At 40.9% G+C, this 22068-nt stretch overlaps 2 protein-coding genes across 7 annotated transcripts in view; one reads left to right on the forward strand and one right to left on the reverse strand.

The window, feature by feature from the left end:
- GLUD1 (glutamate dehydrogenase 1) overlaps positions 1-11955 on the reverse strand; it is a 32662-nt gene extending 20707 nt beyond the window's left edge. Inside the window, exon 1 of the mRNA XM_028729261.2 lies at positions 11370-11955. Within this exon, the coding sequence (XP_028585094.1) occupies positions 11370-11817 (448 nt within the window). The 5' untranslated portion in view covers positions 11818-11955. The remainder of the gene's footprint in view (positions 1-11369) is intronic.
- A 185-nt stretch (positions 11956-12140) lies between these two features.
- The window catches only part of SHLD2 (shieldin complex subunit 2), a 31223-nt gene continuing 21295 nt past the window's right edge, over positions 12141-22068 (forward strand). Inside the window, exons 1-3 of one of the 6 annotated variants that reach the window (XM_028729255.2) lie at positions 12143-12279; positions 13918-13966; positions 18113-18210. The gene's annotated coding sequence lies outside the window, so the exon portion shown is untranslated. The other 5 variants (XM_028729253.2, XM_028729257.2, XM_077930596.1 and 2 more) reach the window with 5 other exon arrangements.

Genomic DNA, 22068 nt, shown 5'->3' on the forward strand with positions numbered 1-22068 from the left:
CTTTCAGAAGCACATTAATTGGAGGCATGCCTGCTGTCTGCTAGCACGCTTAGGGTTGCCCAATCCCCTGAGCAAGGTAGCAAGTTCAGTAACTGTCATGACAAGTTCATTCCAGCTGTTAGAAATTTACCAAATTGGATCCACAAGGCAGGTTGTTTTTTTTAAACAGTGAGATACTGTACTGTTTTGTACTGAAAATGCCACCAATACCCTTAGAAAGCAAAAGCAGCAATTCAATACTTGAGAACCCAAACTACACTGTATATGCATTAGAATCATTCAATACCTGGGCACCCTAATATACATATTAATTTGAGTATTAATTTCAGTCTTAGTTTTCAGTCAACTTATTATTCTTTCCAGTTTGACTGGAAACAAAGACTAGGACCCAAAGAACTATGGGAGTAGTATGTGAGCTCAAAAGACAGTTTCCAAGAGGTAGAACATTCACCCACCCCCAAACCCACATAAAAAAACTTTCCTAAACCTGCTGAACTAGTGCAAGCCCCTTGTGTATGTAGCTCTCCTGAATCACAATTAAGGCTGGAATATTTCCAGCTGCTTGGTGCTAGAATCAAATGTTTAGTTGATAATCCTTTAAAGACCTGGGGGAGGGGATCCTTCAATTTCTTTGGTATTTAGACAACTTAGTATCAGGGATTCTTCAGCATTGCTAGAACCTATTAAAATTAATTATCAAATAAGTATACAGTACTTACATGAACTATCTCATTTATTTAAATGACCAAACTTCAATAAATGAAGGAGTTTCATAAACTGCAATTTGAGACAAAATCCATTCAGCTTTGGGCCATCTGCAATTAGGTGAACTACAGAATACGGAACACAACTAATCTTCAATAGAATAAGACTGTATGTAATGTCTCTCTGGCAGCTACGTTTGTTACACCCTACTATGGAACTGGAGCTAATTCAGCAATAGTAGGTTACAGATGTAGTGCATGAAGGTAAAGACCATTATTAGCAATTGTAGTCATATTCCCAAATCAGTCATATTCCCAAGTGAATTTGACTAGTCCAGAGTGCAAGCAGCTTCTGTGCAATCAATTTCATCTCTAAGTAAAACAAATAAAATATTATTGAATATGATGCAGCTGTAGTGCATATAGCAAAAAGGGAAATGGACGATAAATAATACATTAATGAAATGGTGGGGCATTGATATACAGGAGTTAAGTAGCCATATCTTTATGTTTAAAGTGCTGTGGATGTTTAAATATCAGCAAGTATAGACTTTACTGTACTTGAAAGAGCCTAGAAAACTGCTTCAGGTATTCTGCGCAAGGAAGCTAGTTGCTCATAACTGCAATACCTCAAGGACCACCTCTTTCCATATGAACCTACCTGGACCCTGAGATAATGTTCTGAAGCCCTTCTTCGTGTGCCTCCTCCTTGAGAGGTGTGGAGGGTGGCAACATGAGAACGGGCCTTTGTTTGCAGTGGAATGCTCTCCCCAGGGAGGTTCACTTGGTGCCTACATTACACACTTTTAGGTGCCAGGCAAAAACATTCCTCTTTAACCAGGCCTTTGGTTGATTGTCATCCAATGCCCTTAAAAAGGGGGGGGGGCATTATTTGGTTTCTGTTTTTATTATGATTATGTAGTCTACATTTTTATATTGCAATTTTATTTTGTGAATCACCCTGAGGCCTGTGGGCATAGAGTGGTATATAAATTATTATTATTATCATCATCATCATCACTGACCCATTTAACTCAGTTACTGAATAAGATTCCACAGCAAACTGCCACCCTCATAGACTGTAGCGGTACCAACTGCTAGGAGCTTGCTATGGCTTTTCTCAACTCCCATTTGAAGTACTACAGAAAACTGCACAGTAGTTTGACAAGAGACCATAATGGGCCACAAAGAACGTGTGCTCCAATGAGCAGCTTAGCTCTGCAATACCATCTCAAAGTACCTGCAAAATTATCACCTATAAGTCAAGCTGCGACTAGGGGAGACAGTGGTTCAAATAACCTCTCAGTCAAATCACTGGTGAAGGTATCAGTCTTTGTTCCCGATCAGCAAAGAAGGGAAATAACTATATTGTGTGTGTTTGCCAATGCATCTAGGTTTATCAACATGACATGTAATTTTAAACAGCCCAACTGTTGCATCAGCATACCAAAAAGGTTAAAATGTTGTATCTTGGCATTATCTGACTAAAAAGAAATAAGGCAGAAGGATCTTGTTACTGAGAGCTCACTGATACTTTGTTTTTAACCAAGTAAGCTATGAAAATTACCCACTGTTTTATGAAGCTAAACAAAGAGCTCCATTGGAAAAGTGCTGAAGGGCAGGGGCAAGGCCCCTACATGGAAGTTACACAGCAAAGTTAACATTTCTTATTTGGTTGTGCACAATACTGTTATAACTCCTAAAACTCAAAGACGAGGAGACAAGATGCTTTTCTGTAAAAGACTTAAATGACTCATAGCTATGCAAAATACTTTCCACTTGAACCAGCAAAGAATCTTACTTGTTTAGGGATTTTCCTTCCCTGGCACACCCAAAAATGCAAGTTAACTTAGAAAGACATTGTGATTTATTAAGAACTGATTCACCTCCTTTGCAATGGAACAGTAGTGAAAGTTATTCTGGAATCATCAGCAAACTTGAGAGCAATCCTGTGACTTCTGCTTATGAAAGGAAGAATAAACTATAGAGTTTTAAAATATATATTTCACATATTTTTCCCCTATGGCTGTCTCCATATCAACACACCCAAACTAGGTTAGCTACTCTCAAAAGAAAAAGATTTTTTTTAAAGTAACATATATCGCTACACGCATCACAGACATAAGAAAGTAGAGAAAGAGGGATCATTTAAAAGGTAACCAAGTTTAAGTGACAATAAATGGCAATGATGGGGACATAATGGTGGCAGCAGGAGGCCCCATTAGCTAAAGTGGTGCTTCAGGTTAAGAACAGTTTCAGGTTAAGTACGGACCTCCGGAACGAATTAAGTACTTAACCTGAGGTACCACTGTATTTGGTTTCCCTATACAACACTTGAGTGATCTGGATTTAATACTATTTAGACATTGCTAGATATATACACATTAGGTATTTTTTAGTAATAAAATCTTAATTGAAAGGAAAAGTGAAGATGGTTGCATTGACAATAAGAACCTTCTAAGTATGAACAAAGGACAAAACAAGTTGGCCAATTTGTTTCTGCTTGTGGGATTTCCATAGGCATCTGGTTAGTGAGAACTAGATGTTGGACTAGTTGGGCTTTCAACCTGATGCAGCAGGGCCCTTCTGCTTATGTTTATGACATTAGCAAATGAAGTTGCCACCATACAAAGCCAGACTAATGCACTATCTAGCACAGCACTATCTACTCTGACTGGCAACAGCTCTTCAAGGTCTCAAAGATGAATCTTTCTTGAACTTGTTTTTTTCATACAGAAAGTCCCATGTACTCTATCACTGATTTATGACTCATGTTCCGTAAGTACTACGACCACTCATAACCATATGAAACTAATTGTATGAAGCTAACGGAGTGTCAGATCACTATTGCCCATTACACAGCCTTAGGGAAGGGACAGCCAACATCTTATTAGGCAACAGGTAGGCAAATACCCCACAGCACATAAGGACAAGTCGTGTCATCAATGAATTAAAGAATCACACTGGAGTCTGCCAATCTGAAATTGTCTGTTTCCCTATTATATACATTTTTTAAAAACTGTATAGTGCAATCTGAAGAGTACATGACTGCCAACATACACGGGCATCACTTTATTGAGGCCAAACTCAATTTAAGAATGGATGAGAAGGCAAAAAGTTCAGAATGCTGGGGTCCATACTAGAAATCTATAGGATTTAATTGTTGAGCAGGTTCATGGGAGGACAAACTACCTTTATATCAGTATTTCCAAATTTGTTTTGTTTTATGCACACTATAAAGAATATATGTTTCACTGAGTAAACAAACAGCATTTGAGATTTAAATATCAGCAGTAATTCAAAAGGCAGCAAGTGATATAAAATTATGTAGTTAGAAACAAGTAACCATTCGCAGTTTAATTTTTATGTTGTGCTCCAGCAGAGACACTTGCAGTTATTAATCTAGTATTGGTTAAAACTGCTACGACTTTAAATATATTACATACCAATATGCAAGGCTGACAGGATTTAAGATCCCCTGTTTGAACAGGATCTGAAGTCAATCATCTACTCTTGCTGACAAAAGAATCAGCACAGATTTGTTCATCACTATAGAATCAAGAGTTTACTTTCCGGTCCTGAATCTGTTGGTCTAACAAGCTTTTGCTATGAGAAGTACAGAGTTAGAAGTTTGTTGCACATTGCTAACTCCTATTTCCTGTACACTAGTGGATACATTTAGTTCTCTAGGCAGCTGTCTATATGATTAACAAGAACAGCTGTAGTTTCCCGTTAAGCACCGCCTCGAAGCATGCAGTCAAACAGGCAAAGAGAGATCTTGGGAAATTTTAACATTTCTTTATATAAATGATGACTTTTTATATAAATTTTATTATTTGTATTAATGAATTACATTATGTGAATAGTGTTACATCAAACAGGATTTCTTTTATTAGTCACTTATATAGAGCATTTGCAATTCCCTTATCCTACAGGTAAGCAGTACCATGCATTAAAAAAGAACCCAGCAGTTTCTATCTGCTTCCCACCACAAGTATAGTAGAGCAGGGTGTGCATATGTGAGAGTTTGGGGGGGGGGGTCAGAACACCATGTTGCTTCAAATCACAAAATCACTAGGTGCATTACTATATCTCAGTATGCCAGCTCTGATATGGCAATGCTATCTACCTTACAGAGTTGTTTAGATCATTAAGATAATGTGTTAAAGTACGTTGATCACCATAGAAGAAAGGTTCTCAAATTGTGGTCTATGAATCATCCGTGTGTGAGCACGATTCTGGTGAGTGATGGAAAGGCTGATTCTGTACGATTCCCCCCCCCCCCCCCCAGATGGGGGTAAGTGCTTTTAGACTAGGGACAAATTTATCCAATAAGCAAACAAGGCGCTATAGGCCCTAGAGCAGGGGTCAGCAACCTTTTTCAGCCATGGACCAGTCCACCATCTCTCAGACCATGTGGTTGGAAAAGAAAAAAAAAATGAACGAATTCCTATGCCCCACAAATAACCCAGAGATGCATTTTAAATAAAAGCACACATTCTACTCATGTAAAAACACTTTGATTCCTGAACTGTCCGTGGGCCAGACCTAGAAGGCAACTGGGCCGCATCCAGCCCACGGGCCTTAGGTTGCTTACCCCTCCCCTAGAGCTTATGATTTTCCTTTGATGCAGTTTACTACTTTCTGCCAAAAAAAAAAAAAAAAAAAAAAGATTACCAGAAGGGGATCTCAGCAGCTTGGTCCAAGTCCCGCACTGTAATTTTCATACTATAGCACTGGTTGTAATGATGTTGGTATGAAAGAAAAATGTTTATAAAGTGGTCCACCAAGTGTACCAAGCTGTCAACAACAAAAGAGAGCTTGAAAACTGCTTCCCTAGAAGCACTACATAAATACTCAGTATGAGCTCCTTAAAAGAGCCACAGTTCTATGGTAGATCACATGCTTTGCATGCAGAATGTTCCAAATTCAGTGGTCTTGCATCTCCAATTACAGGGCCTCAAGCAGCTGAAAAAACCTTTGTTTTTAGAAAAATTAGCAAGTGAAGCACTCTAAATTTCACCGAACATCTGACATCATAACTTTAGTAAAGAATAAAAATAATTCAAAATCCTTTGACTGATTAACATTTCAATGTATGCAAACCTTTAAAAAATCCACCACTTTTGACCTTTTGACTTTAATCTTCTGAGTATTTAACACTGATCCTGGTAAACAGCAGGTCTTATCTTTCAGCTTAGTAGTTGTTCCGTCCTAGATTAATGATTTCTTTCAGCTATGCTGACAGCAAACAGCCAAAGCCAAATTTTGTTTAGTATCCAAGCATCTACTTGAAGCTCAAACATTTACTTTATCCTATCTACCCCAAAGGATCGAGCGTATTTATTTTATAAAATCATAAGTAGGCCCCAATACTGGTGTTTCTAAGTAAATTTTCCTTAATTTATCAATGCTGTATCAAGAATCAGTATATGAACATCTGTCAGTACACAGCAGTGAAGTCATAAAAAGCTTTGCTTCTAGCTTTCCCAAGTACTAGGATATAATGGTCAGACTTCTGCAGTAAGGTGTCCAGGCAGGATGTGAACACCATCCCTAGCTGAACAGAGTGAGGATTTATTTGGGCATGGGTTTTTCTACTAGTAAACCCCACACTATTATTTTTTCTTAAAAAGTAGCACTGATGTGGGGAAAGGGTCAGATATTCACAGCTGTCCCAAATCTCCCTGAATGCACACAAACCTTTGGAAGCCCCTAAAGGAACTGTCTGGATCCTATTACAAAAGAGGTCTCCTCTGGGATGCAAGTTTTTATTTTTCAAGGAGTCAACCAGCAGCAACAAGCTTTCATAGCAAGCCTATCAAAAGTATTAGATACTTCCCACTCTAGGGCACATTATGGACATCTGGAGCTTAGTTTACTAACTCGGAAAAACTACGCATCTCAAGAGGCAGCTGTGTGTGTGGCACAAACTACAACTGGATCTGTGCTTTTTGTCATACTCACTACATAGATCACCATCCCACTCCTTCCATATACTTTTTAAATTTAAACTTACTAAGTTTTTAATAATTGCAAATAAATAACAAATGAAGAAGACATAGTTGGAGGGAAAGGGAAAGCGCTAGGGGCATGACTGTTAAACTTACCCAGGGGGTGATATAAATTTGGTTACCACCTCCAGCAGTCACTACAATGGTACATATATACAACATCACTACTTCTCAGCTGACTTTCTACCACTAATACTGTTTTCTCTACATAGAAAATGTTGAACTAATGCATGAAAATCATAGGAATTATGACTTCCCAACTCTGGGGAAACTTGAGTATGGAGCAGGTCACTGAAGTGTAAAATGGGGATTTGGGGATCTCAGTTGCATTTACACATAAGCCAATCCAACCTAACTGAGCTTCTCGTGCAATACTGTATGCTCTATTGGTAAGTAGGTGCTACTCAATAAACACTGATAAAAGTTAATATTGCAAAACTACTATGTCAGCAAGACATAGGAGCTGCAAGCAGAATACAGCAGTTGCTTTGTGCCTCTCCGAGGTTATCTTCACCATAATATCTGGTCACTAAAGAATAAATCAGTTCCCTTCCAAAGGTGTAGTTATTTTACTCACTATTATTCGTACAATCATGTGATGTTAACCAATTTTGGAAAAGATTTTACGTTAGATATGGTTCTGCTAGTATTTATAGGCTGTATTATAGGATTTCCTTTCCATTTGTTATTCAGATTTAGTGAGCATTTATCTGGATGTTTCAATTTCTTTTGTAAACTCCACTGTCTGAAGAATAAACATACATACTGTTCTGCGTTACCAAACTTAAAGCATGATTTTGGCATACCAAACAGCTCTTGTACTTACATCTGAGGCTGATACAGCCACTGAAGATTAAGCAAAAATCACAGGAGCTTCAAGGAGGACAATCCCAATAAATAACCAGCTTCTTTGAAACTTTGTACACTAAGTTCCTCTACTCCACAAAGGATCTTTTTATAAAACTCAACAGGAAAGAAGTCTGTGGTGAGCTGCTGCAAGAATTTGGAGGAAGTTCAGTTGTCATAGGGCTGAGATGAGGATAAATGTTGAAATGATTTTCTTTCGGAACAAGAGATTAAATTCTCTGATTGCCAAAATGCACCTTAACAACTTTTGTACCAATGTAACCTCATCAGGAGCACAGAATACCATAGAAAGGATGTTTTTAGAGTTCTTAGGTTTTTGCAGGATTTGCCCTTAGGCAACTGACTGCCACATGCATTATGGTCTAATCTGCCCCCCACCCCAATTATGTTTTTTCTAGCTACAGCAGCCCAAATATCTATTTTTTTTTATTAACATAGTTTCAGTACTGGGCAGACACGTTTAAACCTCTCCACAAAGCCTCCTCATGAGGATGCAAATTGTCCCCCTTCTGATCCTTGGCTTCCTCAACTAATCTGCATGAAACATATGAGATGTCACAGGAATGAAAGTGCTGAAAGTCTTACTTCTGAGTAAACATGTATATGATTGCATTATAGTTCTACCCTGATCACACAAGCAAGCAGACAAAAAAATTAAAAGGCACTTATTTAACTTAATGATAAATGCCAAAGCTCTACTCCTCTGTCTTCTATGAGCGTATGTTCTCATGTGTGGAGTGAGGCACCTAATACTGAATAATCCCTACAGGATTACTCAACAATTTGCCTTTGGAAACAGTATTTCCTCCTCCATTCCCAAAGAAATTAAGTGTTGCTTCCCAAGGTACAAACAATTACTTCCATCTTACATACCCTCAAGGCACATTTACTCCCAACGTCATGAATATAGATATGGTGCTGGAGTATGTAAATCATAGACGAGTTCTTCTGCAGGAGAGACTGCCTACTATACAGCATATGACTACTCCCGAAAGAACAATTTTTAAATAGTAATTACCTACTTAAATTATATAGCTGGTATGGAAACAATTATGGAAGGGCACATAAGAATTCTACACAGAATTCTATACTTTATGTAGTTAGCAAACTAGAAAACAATTTCTGTAAGAAGTGTAGGAGAGAAGACCAGTGTTAGAAACTGAGATATGAAAGCTAGGAGCTAAATGGCACCTTAAACCTAGGTTATGGGCGCAACAACGGAATGTCTAGGTGTGCTTTTTTTAAACAAGAATACAAAGCTGAAAATGGATGAACGGCAGCTAAAATATTATGTTAATTTTTTCCATAGTCTAGTCCAGGTGTTGGCAACCTAAGGCCCGTGGGCCACAAGTGGCTCACGGGGATTGTTTAACTCGCCCACAAGCCACCCCCGAGCTGAGCCGCCTGCTCATCAAGTTCCCGCATGCAGCGCTAAACCAGCGCCGCACGGGGTGGGAACTTGCTTCCGCTGCACCAAAAATTGCATCTGTGCATGTGCAGATGCCGAAAATTGCATCTGCGCACACAGACACAGGAAAATACATCTGCACAGACACAGGACATCATGGGCACTCACACAATCCGGCCCATGGAGGGATCTCGGCTGGAGTGTACTGGCTCAGGCGAAGTAAACCTTGCTGACCCCTGGTCTAGTCCTTCTCCTGCCAACCTCCCTAATATTCTAAAGAGGGTCTCTTCTCCAGTCTTCAGAGAGTAGTTGGAAGTGGGGAGGCAGAAAAAGGTCCTCCTTTCCTCCCACTTTTAATCTGAAATCTGTGCCCAGAATTCAGAAACTGCTCAGGATAATGAAATTGTAGCAAAATCAGCCTAGAACAATGAGAGTTTCAAAACTGGAGAAGGTACTTACTCTTGGTATGTACTATTACAGCAAAGCTGAATTTCTCAGCTTTTTTAATGGAATTTTTTGATATTTCCTCCCTTCACTGCTTAGAAAGAGCCCACTGCAGAGGTTTCTCTGAATATTCTTAACTATTTTTTTTTTGTGGTGGGTGCCATTTCTCTTCCACAATACCCCCAAACAGTGCAAGATCCAAGGCACTGTGGAAAATAGGAACATAGGAAGCTGCCTTATAGAGGTAGTGGCCCTCCAGGATTTCAGGTAGAAGTTTCTCCCAACCCTATTTTGAAATGCCTGGGATTGAACCTAGGACCTTCTGCTTGCGATGCAGATTCCCATCATGATGCCAGTGATGCCAACATGGCAGCCAGGCTAGCCACACATTTGCCTGCACAAAATAGTTAGTTGCCATGTATTTTATTCTTTGCATGTGTAAAACTGCCTGGCCGGCAGAAATTTAGCAGGCGAGCTTTTCACATCTTTGTTCTGTGCAGACTTCACCAGTTAAGAGATTGCTCCCACTTTCACTTTCAGCTTCTGATGACTTCTGCAAGTCATTTCTTGGCAGATGCAAAGAAGACATCACATATTTAGAATGAGAGAATCTGAGACACAAAAACACACACACCTCACCAGGTGATCATGGGTCAGTCTCTCTCATCCCAAACTACTTTAAGATACTGTTACAAAGCTAAAAATAAGTGGAATCCCCGATCACATACACCACAGGAAGGGAGGTTACATACAAATTCAGTACTATGATACTTCCTGTTAACAACTATACTTTCTAATGGAGTCATCCCAGGTACAATAATTGATTGTGATAAATTAAGTGCTGAGCACGTATGTGCAAGTGACCTAATCCAAGGAGCCTCATCTTATATGCAGGTTTACTCCAAAGATCTTTTGGGTTACACGGGACTTACTCCTGAGTAAACAGGCACAAAACTAATTTTTTTTAAGCTGTTGAAACCACAATAGTCATATTAGAAGGGAAAGCTCTCAAGGGGGCAATGACTACATTACAGCCAACCCACTCAGCAGACCTGTTTACTTCAGTAGCAAAGTACATGGTGTACACACACCCAATGCAAATGGTAACTCCAGACTATGTTGGTGGGGAAGATGGTAGGAAGGCATTTACTTTGCTAAAGTTACTGATGAGGAAAACTCAGCTCTGGGCTACCACCTTCAGTAGTCCACTGCTGCTGCTGCAAAAAAAGCTAAGATTCATGCACCACTTCAAAGACTGTGCACTTTCCAAGCTACAATGGATACACAGTTATTTTGGCTGGGACACAGAATACAGCGCGTTATCTTGGCTGGGACTATGCTGTTTCCCATTCATTGTGACTCAGGGTTCCCCCCCTCCCTCTTGTTTTCTTTGGTTTTAATGAACAGGCTTTGAGCTGGCCTTTTTTTTGGTTTGTTTTTTTGCATTGGGGCTCTATTCATCAATCAACTCGGGAGGAAGAAAACCAAGCAGCTTGGCGAGGTGGTTTTTATTATTTATACAGTACACCACCACTTCTTCCAAGGAGCTCAATGCGGTGTGCACGGTTCCTCTCCTTCCAACAACCCTGTGAGGTAGGACTCGCTGTAAAAACCGTGTTTATGGAAGACAATTTTACTCGGCTAGGAGTGATCCCCAAAGAAGCAGTTAAACACAAGGCCACCCAGCGAGGTTCGTGGCTCATTCGAACTCTGGTCCCCCAGGCCATATTACAACACACTGCTGGGGTTTCTCAAACTTAGGTTCTCGGCTCTTGTCGGACTACAACTCCCATCATCCCTAGAACTAGAAGGACCGGTGGTCAGGGACGATGGGAGTTGTAGTCCGTCAAGAACCCAAGTTTTGAGAAAACATTACGCCGCGCACGGAAATAAGCGGAGGAGGGGCTGGGTATTCGGGGAGGCGAGGCTCACCTCCCTTGCAGGGGGTGCGGTGCTGGCTGTGCTGCGCCCGGTAGCCCTCGACCACCTCCCACTCGCCGTTTTCCCGCTTGATGGGGAAGGAGACGCTGAGCACGTGGTTGCAGGGCTTGATGATGCGCAGGATGCCGCGGACGCGGTGCCGCTTCTCCTCGGGGCTCTCGCGGGTGCGCAGCCCTTCCACCAGCTTGTCCTCCACGATGCCGGCGCCCCGGTCGAAGAAGCCCTCCACCATCTTGAAGAAGTTGGGGTCGTCCTCCGACGCCGACACCGCTTGGCTGTATTGGCGGCGCCCGCCGTCGTCCCGACTCGTCGTCGTCGCCCTCCTCCTCCCCGGACCGCTCCCCGCCAGCAGGGCAGCCGCGCACGGCTCCGCGCCGGACAGTGCCGGCGAGCCCGCGGCGCGGACGGGCGCCAGGAGCTCCCCGAGGCAGCGGTACATGGTAGCGGCGGCGAAAAGGGGCTCGTGGGGCGGAGGGGGGGCGGCCGGCGGTTTACCTCAGCGGAGGCAAAAGGGCAAGGGAGACGCTGGGCTGGCGCTCGCCGCTCTGAGAGGGGGGAAAACTGAAGGGCGTCGACGCGGCAGGGCGGGGAAAAAGGGGTGGGAGGAGCAAAGGGAGGAGGAGGAGGGAAGCTGCTGCCCAATGGCTTGACAACAAGGGCAAGCGGGCCCCCGCCGCTGCCTTTAAATGGGCCCCTCCGCGGGAGGCAAACAGGGGGCGGGCCCAAAGGGTGGGGAAGGGAAGGGGTCGTGGTAATACCTCCTCCCATTGCGCAGGCGCACCCATTCCACTAACCGCCACCTCCTTCGGCGGCTGTGGGAGGAGCCCGTGTTCTCGGGCGGCGCTTCTTTTTTTGGAAGCGCGCCTGCGCGGTGCGGCGGCGGAGGGAAAGCGGGTCTGAGGTAAGAGAGAGCTTTTTGATTGGGTGAGGGATTCCGATTTGTCCCTCCTCCTTTTCAGCAAAGCGCGCGCAGCGGCGGTTGTATTTTAACCGTTGGGGTGTATGTTCGGGGGCGGGGGAGGTAAGTCGGCTGTTTCCGGGCGAAGCCGGTGGGCGCGGGAGGGTAGCTGCCGTGAGGCTCCCCGCTTTAGTAAATAAAGGAAGGCCTCGCTGGCCTCTCTGGCAGGCACCGAGGGCCGCCTTGCATTCCTCTCCTCCCGGTGTGCCTTCCCCCGTATTGCGCTGCTCGGCGGTGGCTTCCCTCAGGCTCTCCTGGAAATGTCTTGCCTCACACTTCGCACACCGCATCCATGAGTGACCAGTGCTGCTTTCTTGATTTTTATCGGGGGGAAGGAAGTAGGGGGAAACTCGCCAGGAAGTTTGCTTTGTTTATTGCGGGCCCAATCGCAGGGCGAGGCAGTGGCAAAATGTAAGATGTGATTAATCAACTCAAACAGACCATGATCTGGATTAGGAATAACCACAGTTTAATTGATTACGGGTGCAGGTGGATTTTTGGCTCGGGCATTGGGTGCATGTTCCAGGCCCCCCCCCGGACAAATAATAATAAGTAATTTTTAAAAAGTAAAGGGACCCCGTTCCCCACAGTTCCTGCTCAAAAGAACCCCTGCAAGTGACCCTTTTCTTTTTGATCCAGAGTACTTCTTACTCAATTTTGCTGAAACATTAACTTAAAACATCAAGCATTTAAAACTTCCCTATACTGTACAAGACTGCCTTCAGATGTCTTCTAAAAGTCAGAGTACTTTATTTTTTTGACATCCTACGGGAGGGCATATCACAGTGTACGCTCGACTATAATAATAATAATAATAATAATAATAATAATAATAATAATAAATAATTTATTACTTATACCCCACCCATTTCCCCAGCCACTCTGGGCAGCTTCCAACAGGAGATTAAAAATACATTAAAATATCAGAACAGGGCTGTCTTCAGATGACTACTGAGAAGGCCTGGAACAATCCTGGAAAAATTCTTCCCTTGGGAAAATAGACTAGAATCGCTGTTTTTCTGTGGTGCAAATGACCAAAATTGGTGACAGTGCACCTTTAAGACTGTGTGTGTTCTCTTGGAGCTGCTTCTAGTCTAAGAAATGGTTATTTTTCCTCCATACCTTGGCAGATGGCTTATGGTGTGTGGTTTGCTTATGGTGCACACAAAGAGAGTAGCAGATTATTATTTTTACAAGTAAACAGCTGACTGGCATGCTTACTTAGAACCAATAGGTCTTTTGATGGATAATAAATTAATACATTATTTATATGTTGCCTTTCTACATTGAGTTTGCCCAAAGCAGCGTACAAGAAAAATCCACTTACTATTAAATACAAAACACAGAGGTTGAGGTCAGTGAAGAAAGCAGTTTACGGAATAAATTCAAAGAAAATGAAATCAATAATTCAGCAAGCATAGAAAAAAACAAAAAGAATGTTAATATACAATAAAGTTCCAGCTGCTGGTGCTGCTCTTTTTGTCTGTCAAGGAGCCTTAGCAGCCTAGCTTAAATACAGTATAGAAAGATTGTCTCACTAGGTTAGATAATTTACAGCTGGCTTTCTCGTTTCTCTTCCAGAGAAGACAAACAGCAGAAAAAAATAGAGATGCAGGGGAGGGCAATGACAGTAAGTAATTTTTGCCAGCCACCTGGACGTTCCAACTGCTGACTTAGCTAGAGTTTGCTTGCCAAGACTTGAAAGGAAGGGATCTAGCCGTGAAACAGCAAGCTGGAATCCTCCTGTCTCATGTGTGGTTCAAATATAGGAAGAGCTTCAGTTTTCAGACTGGGGCACCTACTAGTGGACAGGATGAAGCCTACCAGCCTGCTGTTAGACTGAAACAATAACAGCACAAGGAATGTTCCAAGGGAAATAAGTACCTCTTCAGGTAATTTGCTTTCCACCAGCGGACTCCAGAAGTAGTGCCCTGTTCAGAGATGTCCACAAGAAAACTGCCAGGAGTGTTTCATCCATTCGTAGCACATTTCCTGGGAAAAGCAGGAATGTGTGACTGCTTTTGTTCACTGGGTAACTGGAATTAACCACATTTCTTGAGTTTGCCATATAATTTAATATTATTGTTTCCTGTGTGAGACACCATATCAGTTCTGCAAAATGTAGCCCACATTGGAGATATGAATGATGCCTTATTTACATCAATTCTATGAATGACAGGCTGTACTATGCACACAGCCCTGTGTGTGTAAGGTTATCTCCCACTTGGACTACTGTGACATGCTATACGTGGGGCTATCTTTGAAGGTGACTCTGAAACTATAACTAATCCAGAAAGCAGCATCTAAACTGGTGACTGGAGCAGCCGCCAGGACCATATAACCCTGGTTCTGAAAGACCTACATTTTACGCACGTGTCCCAGAGTTTGAGAAATAATAACTTGGCCATAACCAGAGAATTGACCCGTGGAATTTAAATTTAGTTCTCCAAATCTAACTCCATCAGCACTGCACTAGTTTTTCTTACTATATTTATAATAAAGTTCTGTCAATTGGGTAATGTGTAAACATTAGACCATTATAAAATACTTTAGCCCTGACTTTTACAGGCCTATATTTTAGCTCATAATATCAATCTCAACATGTTGTACCTGGCAGTTTGAAACACTGCCCTTGCATTAAACTTGTGTTGCTTATATGATCTGTTGGCCAGCATAAACTGGTTTCATGCACTCTGTACTCCCTTACTGCTTCTTGCTTGCTATGGCCTTTTACATAAATATTTTTCCTTAAAGTTCTTTATCAGGTGCCTGGATATTGCAACATCAACTAAGGTTACAGGGCTGGGAATACATATGAAATGGAAAGAACAGTGTGCATTTAAATTAGTTTATGATTGTAGGGAGATTGTTCTAACCAATTTTATGAAAAACAAATAACCTTTTTAGCAATGGGAAATACTTTTAAAGCAATATTAGCAACACGTTGGCTATAGCATCCTTAGACTATTGCCTTGTATTTCAAAAAGTAAGTATAGTTGTCTCTTGGTACGTAGAAAGAGGAGTGGGATGATGTGTTCAGGGTGATTTAATGGCTGGAGTTTTTATAGTTTGTTGTTTGCTGTTCTCCATTTTGTTATGTAGGTTACATTATGTTGGCAGTTCCCACTGACAAATAATGGGATGCAGGTTTATGTGTCAGTAACCTATGTGACAAAAGGTATATCTTACTTTCCTTTTATAACCACATTTACGTTCCACCAATTCATGTAAAATATTCAGGCACTATACAACAATACAAGCACAATGATTTTTTTAAGAAAAAAATTCATGAATGGCCATATTTTTGTGCAATGCATAATAATCTCCTTTGAAATAATGTTACTTGCTATAGGTTGATGAAAACCATAATGTGGCCGAGCCAGTTATATAAGCAAGTAGCTGCTTTGCCCTTTTAGTATTTGTCTTCAAGAGTGTTTTGGACTGAGTTGTTGGAGTACACACATTTTTCTTTTTGTGTTATGCTAACTGGAGTTTTTGGCATTACAACTTTCTGGTTATGTGTGGATTTAAGCATGTTGCATACATTTTCCAGGTGAAAGGGAGCTTCCTATTGCCTGGTTCTGACAAAGTCTTCTCTCACTCTATGGTTTTATTTCTTGACCATATTTTTCTTGACCATTATATATTCTCCACTGTAAGAGCGATTTTCCATAGTTCAGTGGGGAGTTCTTAAAGGCATGTGGATTCCGCAGAGGAAGCATCTTCAAATGAAGTTTGTGTTTATGAGAGAAGCCAATTTGACTGAAGCATGAGTAAACCACATCTTCCACCATGAGTCATCTTGCAAATCCCAAGCAAGAAAAACTTTGTAAAATGTATCTTTTCACTTAAAGGAACACAGGGGGTTTAAAGGCAAGAGCTGCTATAACAACAAAACTGAATAACTAAACTGCTTCTTTTTCTACCATCTCAACCTGTTGCAGACATAATGGGACATGGTTTGCAAAGGGACCCCTGCCCCCCATGGTTTGTTTTAAGCATAGTTTGTGAACCCACCACAAGCCATGATTAGAAGGGCAATCATAGTTAACTTTAACTATGTGCTGATGTCACTGCAACAGGACTCCCTAGTTCAAAGACACGGTATGCAGACAGTCAACAGCCCTCAGATGGCAGCAGTCCTTAATGAAAACCAGGGACCTGCTTCTGCTTTTCTTAACATAATCTGCACTGACTAGATTTTGGTTCTGCCCTTTGGAACATATCTATAAAAATGCAATTGAAGTATATATTTTTGGAGTGTGTGCAGAGTCATTTGGTATCTTCAAGCAAATATTAAAAGGCAGTATTACTTGTGGTGCTTGCTGAATTCCAGTTAAAACTACTGACTATTCTCTGCAAATAAAAAAAAAAAATTGGGAGTTGATAATTTTGGAGAACAATTTACCAGCACAATATTGCACTTGATAACTGCAGCTGAGACAGGGCTTTTCTATTAATCAAGATAAAGAAGCAAGTTGTTTACTTGCTTATTGGTACAGCTGGTTATTGTGTGAGTAGCTGCTAAGCCCCATAAGCCCATAGAATTCATTTTCTTTCTTCTGTAATGCTGCCTCTGTAGAAGATCCATCTGCTTAGTTCTCTTATTACTAGGTTTGCTGATGGTGTGTGGGTTATTTATTTATTTATATTTTTTATTTACAGTATTTATAGCCCACTCTTAGTTGTATGTTTTCAATCCCACTGTGGGGAACAAAGTAATAAAAATAAATGTGAAAAACAATATAAAAATTACAAAATATTATAAACAGGGCCAATAAACAATGCTATCATAAGTTAATCAAGCAAAACTACAGCAACAAAAAGTAACATTTTAAGTTTAACCAAATATGTACATAAAAACAAGCAAAACATTTAAACTGATTAAACAACCAATGGTATTAGCAATAGTTCCCAACCCATACAGTGGTTACAGACACTTCAGGTTACAGACGCTTCAGGTTACAGACTCCGCTCACCCAGAAAAAGTACCTCAGGTTAAGAACTTTGCTTCAGGATGAGAACAGAAATCACGCAGCGGCAGCGGGAGGCCCCATTAGCTAAAGTGGTACCTCAGGTTAAGAACAGTTTCAGGTTAAGAATGGACCTCCAGAACGAATTAAGTTCTTAACCCGAGGTACCACTCATGACAACCCACTCTCTTCCTCTTTGTCTCTCATACAACAAGGGCCCCACTATGTGCCAACAGTTTCTCTCTCTCTGGCTTTTGAGTAACTTAAAATATTTCATCCCCAGCTGGTGTTATGCTCCCCTTCCCAGGCCTGAGGAAACTCACAGGCCTCAAGGTCAGCAGGGCTGCCAGGTACTGACATGCACATGGATATGCTGGTTCCCCCACCCTACACTGAATATTCAATCTGCCAGCCTTAAGTATGCATTTGTCCCATCCACCTGCCCACCCAATGAAGAATTGAAAGCGTTATGATAGCTGACTCTTTTTAAAAAAGTAGTTCTGGTCTTTTACATCTTGGAAAATAACATTGCTAATTTTTACAGTTGTGTCATAGATGTATTCTTTTTTCCTTAAACAGCTCTAGAAATCAACATCTTGCTTATTCCAAATGTCTTATAGATAAGTGGCATTTGATCTAGAAACAGCCCAAAGTCAGTAGTGGCAGACTGGTTTCTTTCCTATTTAAAATGAACAATTAGCAGAACTGTTTATATAAACAGAGAACATTTTGTGGAAACTGCTAACATTCACATGCTGATAACAAGCAAGTAGATAACCGAGTTCTTTATGTTTTGTTTACAGTGAAAATGCCGTTTTGAAAAAGGTTTAACAGAATGATCCTGTGAATTGATCTGAGTTAAGCTGGAGTGACTACTGAATTGTATTCAACTTTCTGTGAGGTGAGTGGGGGTGGGGGGTGGGGATGCTTCAAGACTGTCACAAGTTTGTGGGTAGGATTAAATCACATGCTGGCAAATTCAGGTTTCACCATTAAAGCTGATTTGGAGGACTTGTGCAGCAAACCTACTTCCAAGAATATCAGCGGCAATAAGGAAGATGACAGGAAAGTGTACAGGAAAGTGTAGAATAGTGCTTGCTTGGCACAGCATTGTCTAACCTGGCAAACATCAAAATGAACCCTCAATAAATAGGTTGTCTGGAAGCAATCAAAACCTTGGCTAGAATTAGATCTAGAGATTGAAATATAAATGGGAATGCCTGCTTCACACCTTTTGGTGAGGTGTTACTCCTTATGCCATCAGTATCAGAAGTCAAGCTGATGACTGGCTGTGAGCCTCAGAACCTCTTCTGACACTTCAGTTGTGAATCTGGCTCACAAGACTCAGTTGGTTCAATTGGAATCATTTTAGGAAAACTAACATTTGGGGGGAGGGGTTGGGAAATATTTTCAAAACAGTATAAACATATTAATTTTATGGTAATTTTGGTTATAGATTTACTTTTGAGTTCTTCTATGAAGTTGTAACTTACTTTGGGTCCATCCTGTGAGGAAAATCAGGCTATAATCAAGTAAATAAATATGCTGTCCCCACATACAGGCAACTTCACCTTTAAGCATGTTCAATATGTGTGCAGCTCCTCATACGCACATTGCATAACCCAGAAGTGACCCAAAAACATCACAAAAACGGGTGGGGGCAGAATGGGGTGTTTGCAGGCTTTTTCAATGGTGTTTCAAATATATGTGATTTCACTTAAATGTATGGTGTCCTGGAAAGTAACCCCTATGTAAATTGGGAGTTGCCTGTATTCACTTTAAAGTGAGCCATCCTGTTCAATGAAGCTTATTGTCAATTAAAATTGTAGAAAATTAGCTACATATCAAGCTAACTTTTAAAATATTGTTCAGAACTATTAATGCAGACAATTCCAACTTTATTCCTTGTATTCCATAGATTTGCCTCACATTTAAATGTGAGTGAGTACTTTAAGCTACAATTCTAGGGGAAGCTCAGTTACATTCTGCATGGATTTTTTCATAAGTAAGTTGTTACAGAAAGACTGAAACAAAACACCTGTTCATTTGAAGAAGATCTCAGAGGTCAATAGCTAGTAAGACTTTCCTCCCACATTTGGAATTCAGCAAAAAGAAAAGCTAAGCAAGCAAATGCAGATTACAGTGTTACAAAATCTGTCAAGAAAGTACAGTGGTACCTCGGGATACAGATGCTTCAGGTTACAGACGCTTCAGGTTACAGACTCTGCTAAGCCAGAAATAGTACCTCAGGTTAAGAACTTTGCTTCAGGATGAGAACGTAAATTGCACGGCGGTGGTGCAGCGGCAGCGGGAGTCCCCATTAGCCAAAGTGGTACCTCAGATTAAGAACAGTTTCAGGTTAAGAACGGAGCTTCGGAACAAATTAAGTTCTTAACCCGAGATACCACTGTACTTGCCTCAGGGAACATTTAGCCTCATACTGTATTCTTGGGGTCCACTCTGTTCTCTAGATAGTGGTGTTGGAGCCAGTGTATTTTGCTCTACAAGCAATTTATTTGTATGTAGCTGGCCCCATAAAAAAAACTGGTGCCACTAAGCAGTAAATGCTTCCCAAGGGAGGAGCCTGTGCACATAAGCTTAGCAGTACTTACAGATATGGACGTTTATGTGATGTGTTCACACATGCTGCATAGGAAATAAAAAGATGTAACATCTCTTAAAATTTGAAAATAATTTTTTGTTAGAGCAAAATATTTCGTGACCCCAAGTTCAGCAATCGGCTTGACATTCAAAATGCTGTAATCCTTATCCATTGTTTGTTCCCAAAACACATCTGGGCACAACTCTGTCCCAAATCTATCTTGAGTAGAAAGCACTTCCATTGCGTAAGTTGACTATGCATTACACTTTAACCAAGAGCACTTGACATTGTATAACCGTAAATATTTCTGATTGTACCAAAGATGTCTATTCACATTTTAGATCAAGTGTTCCACATCACTGAATTCTTGGAAATGCAAAACTGTTTCTTCCTGACCAGTTTCCTGTGAGTCACTAATATACCTTTGCAGGAAACTAAAGCAGAAACTGTTGTAATAACATATGATTTCAAAGGGGTAATTATAAATTTGGGTTGTGAAGTCTTATTTCAGGCGAGGGGAGTGAGGGACAGGTTATGGTGTGTTTGTGATGCCCATGACAGTTTCTCCAGTTTGCAAATGTGCCGATGGGTCCAAAAATGTCAGTGGCTGAAAAGGTTGGTATCCCCTGATCTGAGAACACCTGCAATAATTTTCAGCCATGAACTGGAATGCCCAAGGTTTTCAATTTCTGCCTTTATATCGGAAAGCCCAGGTTGTCCATATCTTCACTACTACTTGCAAGGCACCTAATCACACCCATGATTGATGCCCAGGAATAAAAGTGTATATATATGGCATAACTATATGGTGGAAACAGAATTGCAGTTGAGCCTTGAAGAGCAGGATTGGATGACCTTGTGGTACAAGACAAACATCAATCTATGTTGGCAAATGTGAGGGAGGTATTAGCATGTTAATGGTACCTGACACCAAATTGGATGGATCATATGTCATTGAGCTCCTTCCTCATGTGCTGGAGGGACTGCCAGGATATTGGCACTTACTGGCACATGTGGTGGGACAGTTGTTTGGCTGGGAGTAGAAACAGGTTAGGAGAAATCAATCATTTTGGAGACTGAATCACGTGTCCTCTTTCCACCCCACTTGCTTTCCCCCCCCGGAATGCAAATTTAAATAACGCCTTGAGTAGTTTTCAGCTTGAAATCCCAAGTGTTTCTCTTGTCCTCAAATTGTGATTTTAAACGTGTGAGTTGTGCACATACTACATTTTCATTCTAGCTGTTCTTCTGTGTACAACAGTAAGTGTTATATAAATAACCTCTAACAGCCAGTTAGGCCTCCCTAAGTTTAGGTGTGCCTAACTCTGCATAGAATTAGGCTGTTAATTGTTTTGCTAAGAACTATAACATTGTTCTCTAATTTGGTCTTTGAAGTGATGAAAGATAATTTGCTAGACAAAATAGAAACCCCCACAGATTCTCGTGTGTGTGTGTGTGTGTGTGTGTGTGTGTGAGAGAGAGAGAGAGAGAGAGAGAGAGAGAGAGAGAGAGAGAGAAAGAGAGAGAGAGAGAAATGGTATAGCAGTGTTTTGTGTCAAAAGACTTTCTATCTTATTATGTTGCTTGTGCAAGCCCTTTTTTTTCTTTCATGGCTTCTAATTGTGTAGTAAGAGCCGTTACAACAATCAGTTGCGGCTCGTAGCAAAGCTCAAACTTGCTGATGCAGTTAGTCACATTTTAAGAGATCATTGACCCATCAGTAAGACTCTGACCACCTCAGAGATAAAAAGCTAATGTTCTATTGGCCACTTATAGTGGAACAGATTAAGAAATGGTGTAATAATTAACAAAGGTAATGGAAATGTGCCTTTTAGTTCTAACCAGTATATGTCAGTTGCAGGTTTTATCTCTCTTTTTTACTTTAGTACAGCATCTAAATGTAATATAAAAAACTGATTGCCGTATGTCACTATAGAAATGCAGGGCAATTGACATTTATTAACAGCCTTACTGTAGCATTCTCTTCTTCCATAATTTTAAAATTGTTATCCCATATTCTTCTGTGTATTAGATATTAAAAGCAAATGAGAGGTGAAGTGTGTTTAAGGCTTTACAAGCGTTTGAGCAAATAATTTTAGGATTGCTGCATAAATAATTCCTGTCTTAAAAACACATTTTGCAGATAAAGTAATTTGC

The sequence above is a fragment of the Podarcis muralis genome, chromosome 6 (assembly GCF_964188315.1).
Source record: "Podarcis muralis chromosome 6, rPodMur119.hap1.1, whole genome shotgun sequence".
In the NCBI taxonomy this organism is placed as follows: Eukaryota; Metazoa; Chordata; class Lepidosauria; order Squamata; family Lacertidae; genus Podarcis; species Podarcis muralis.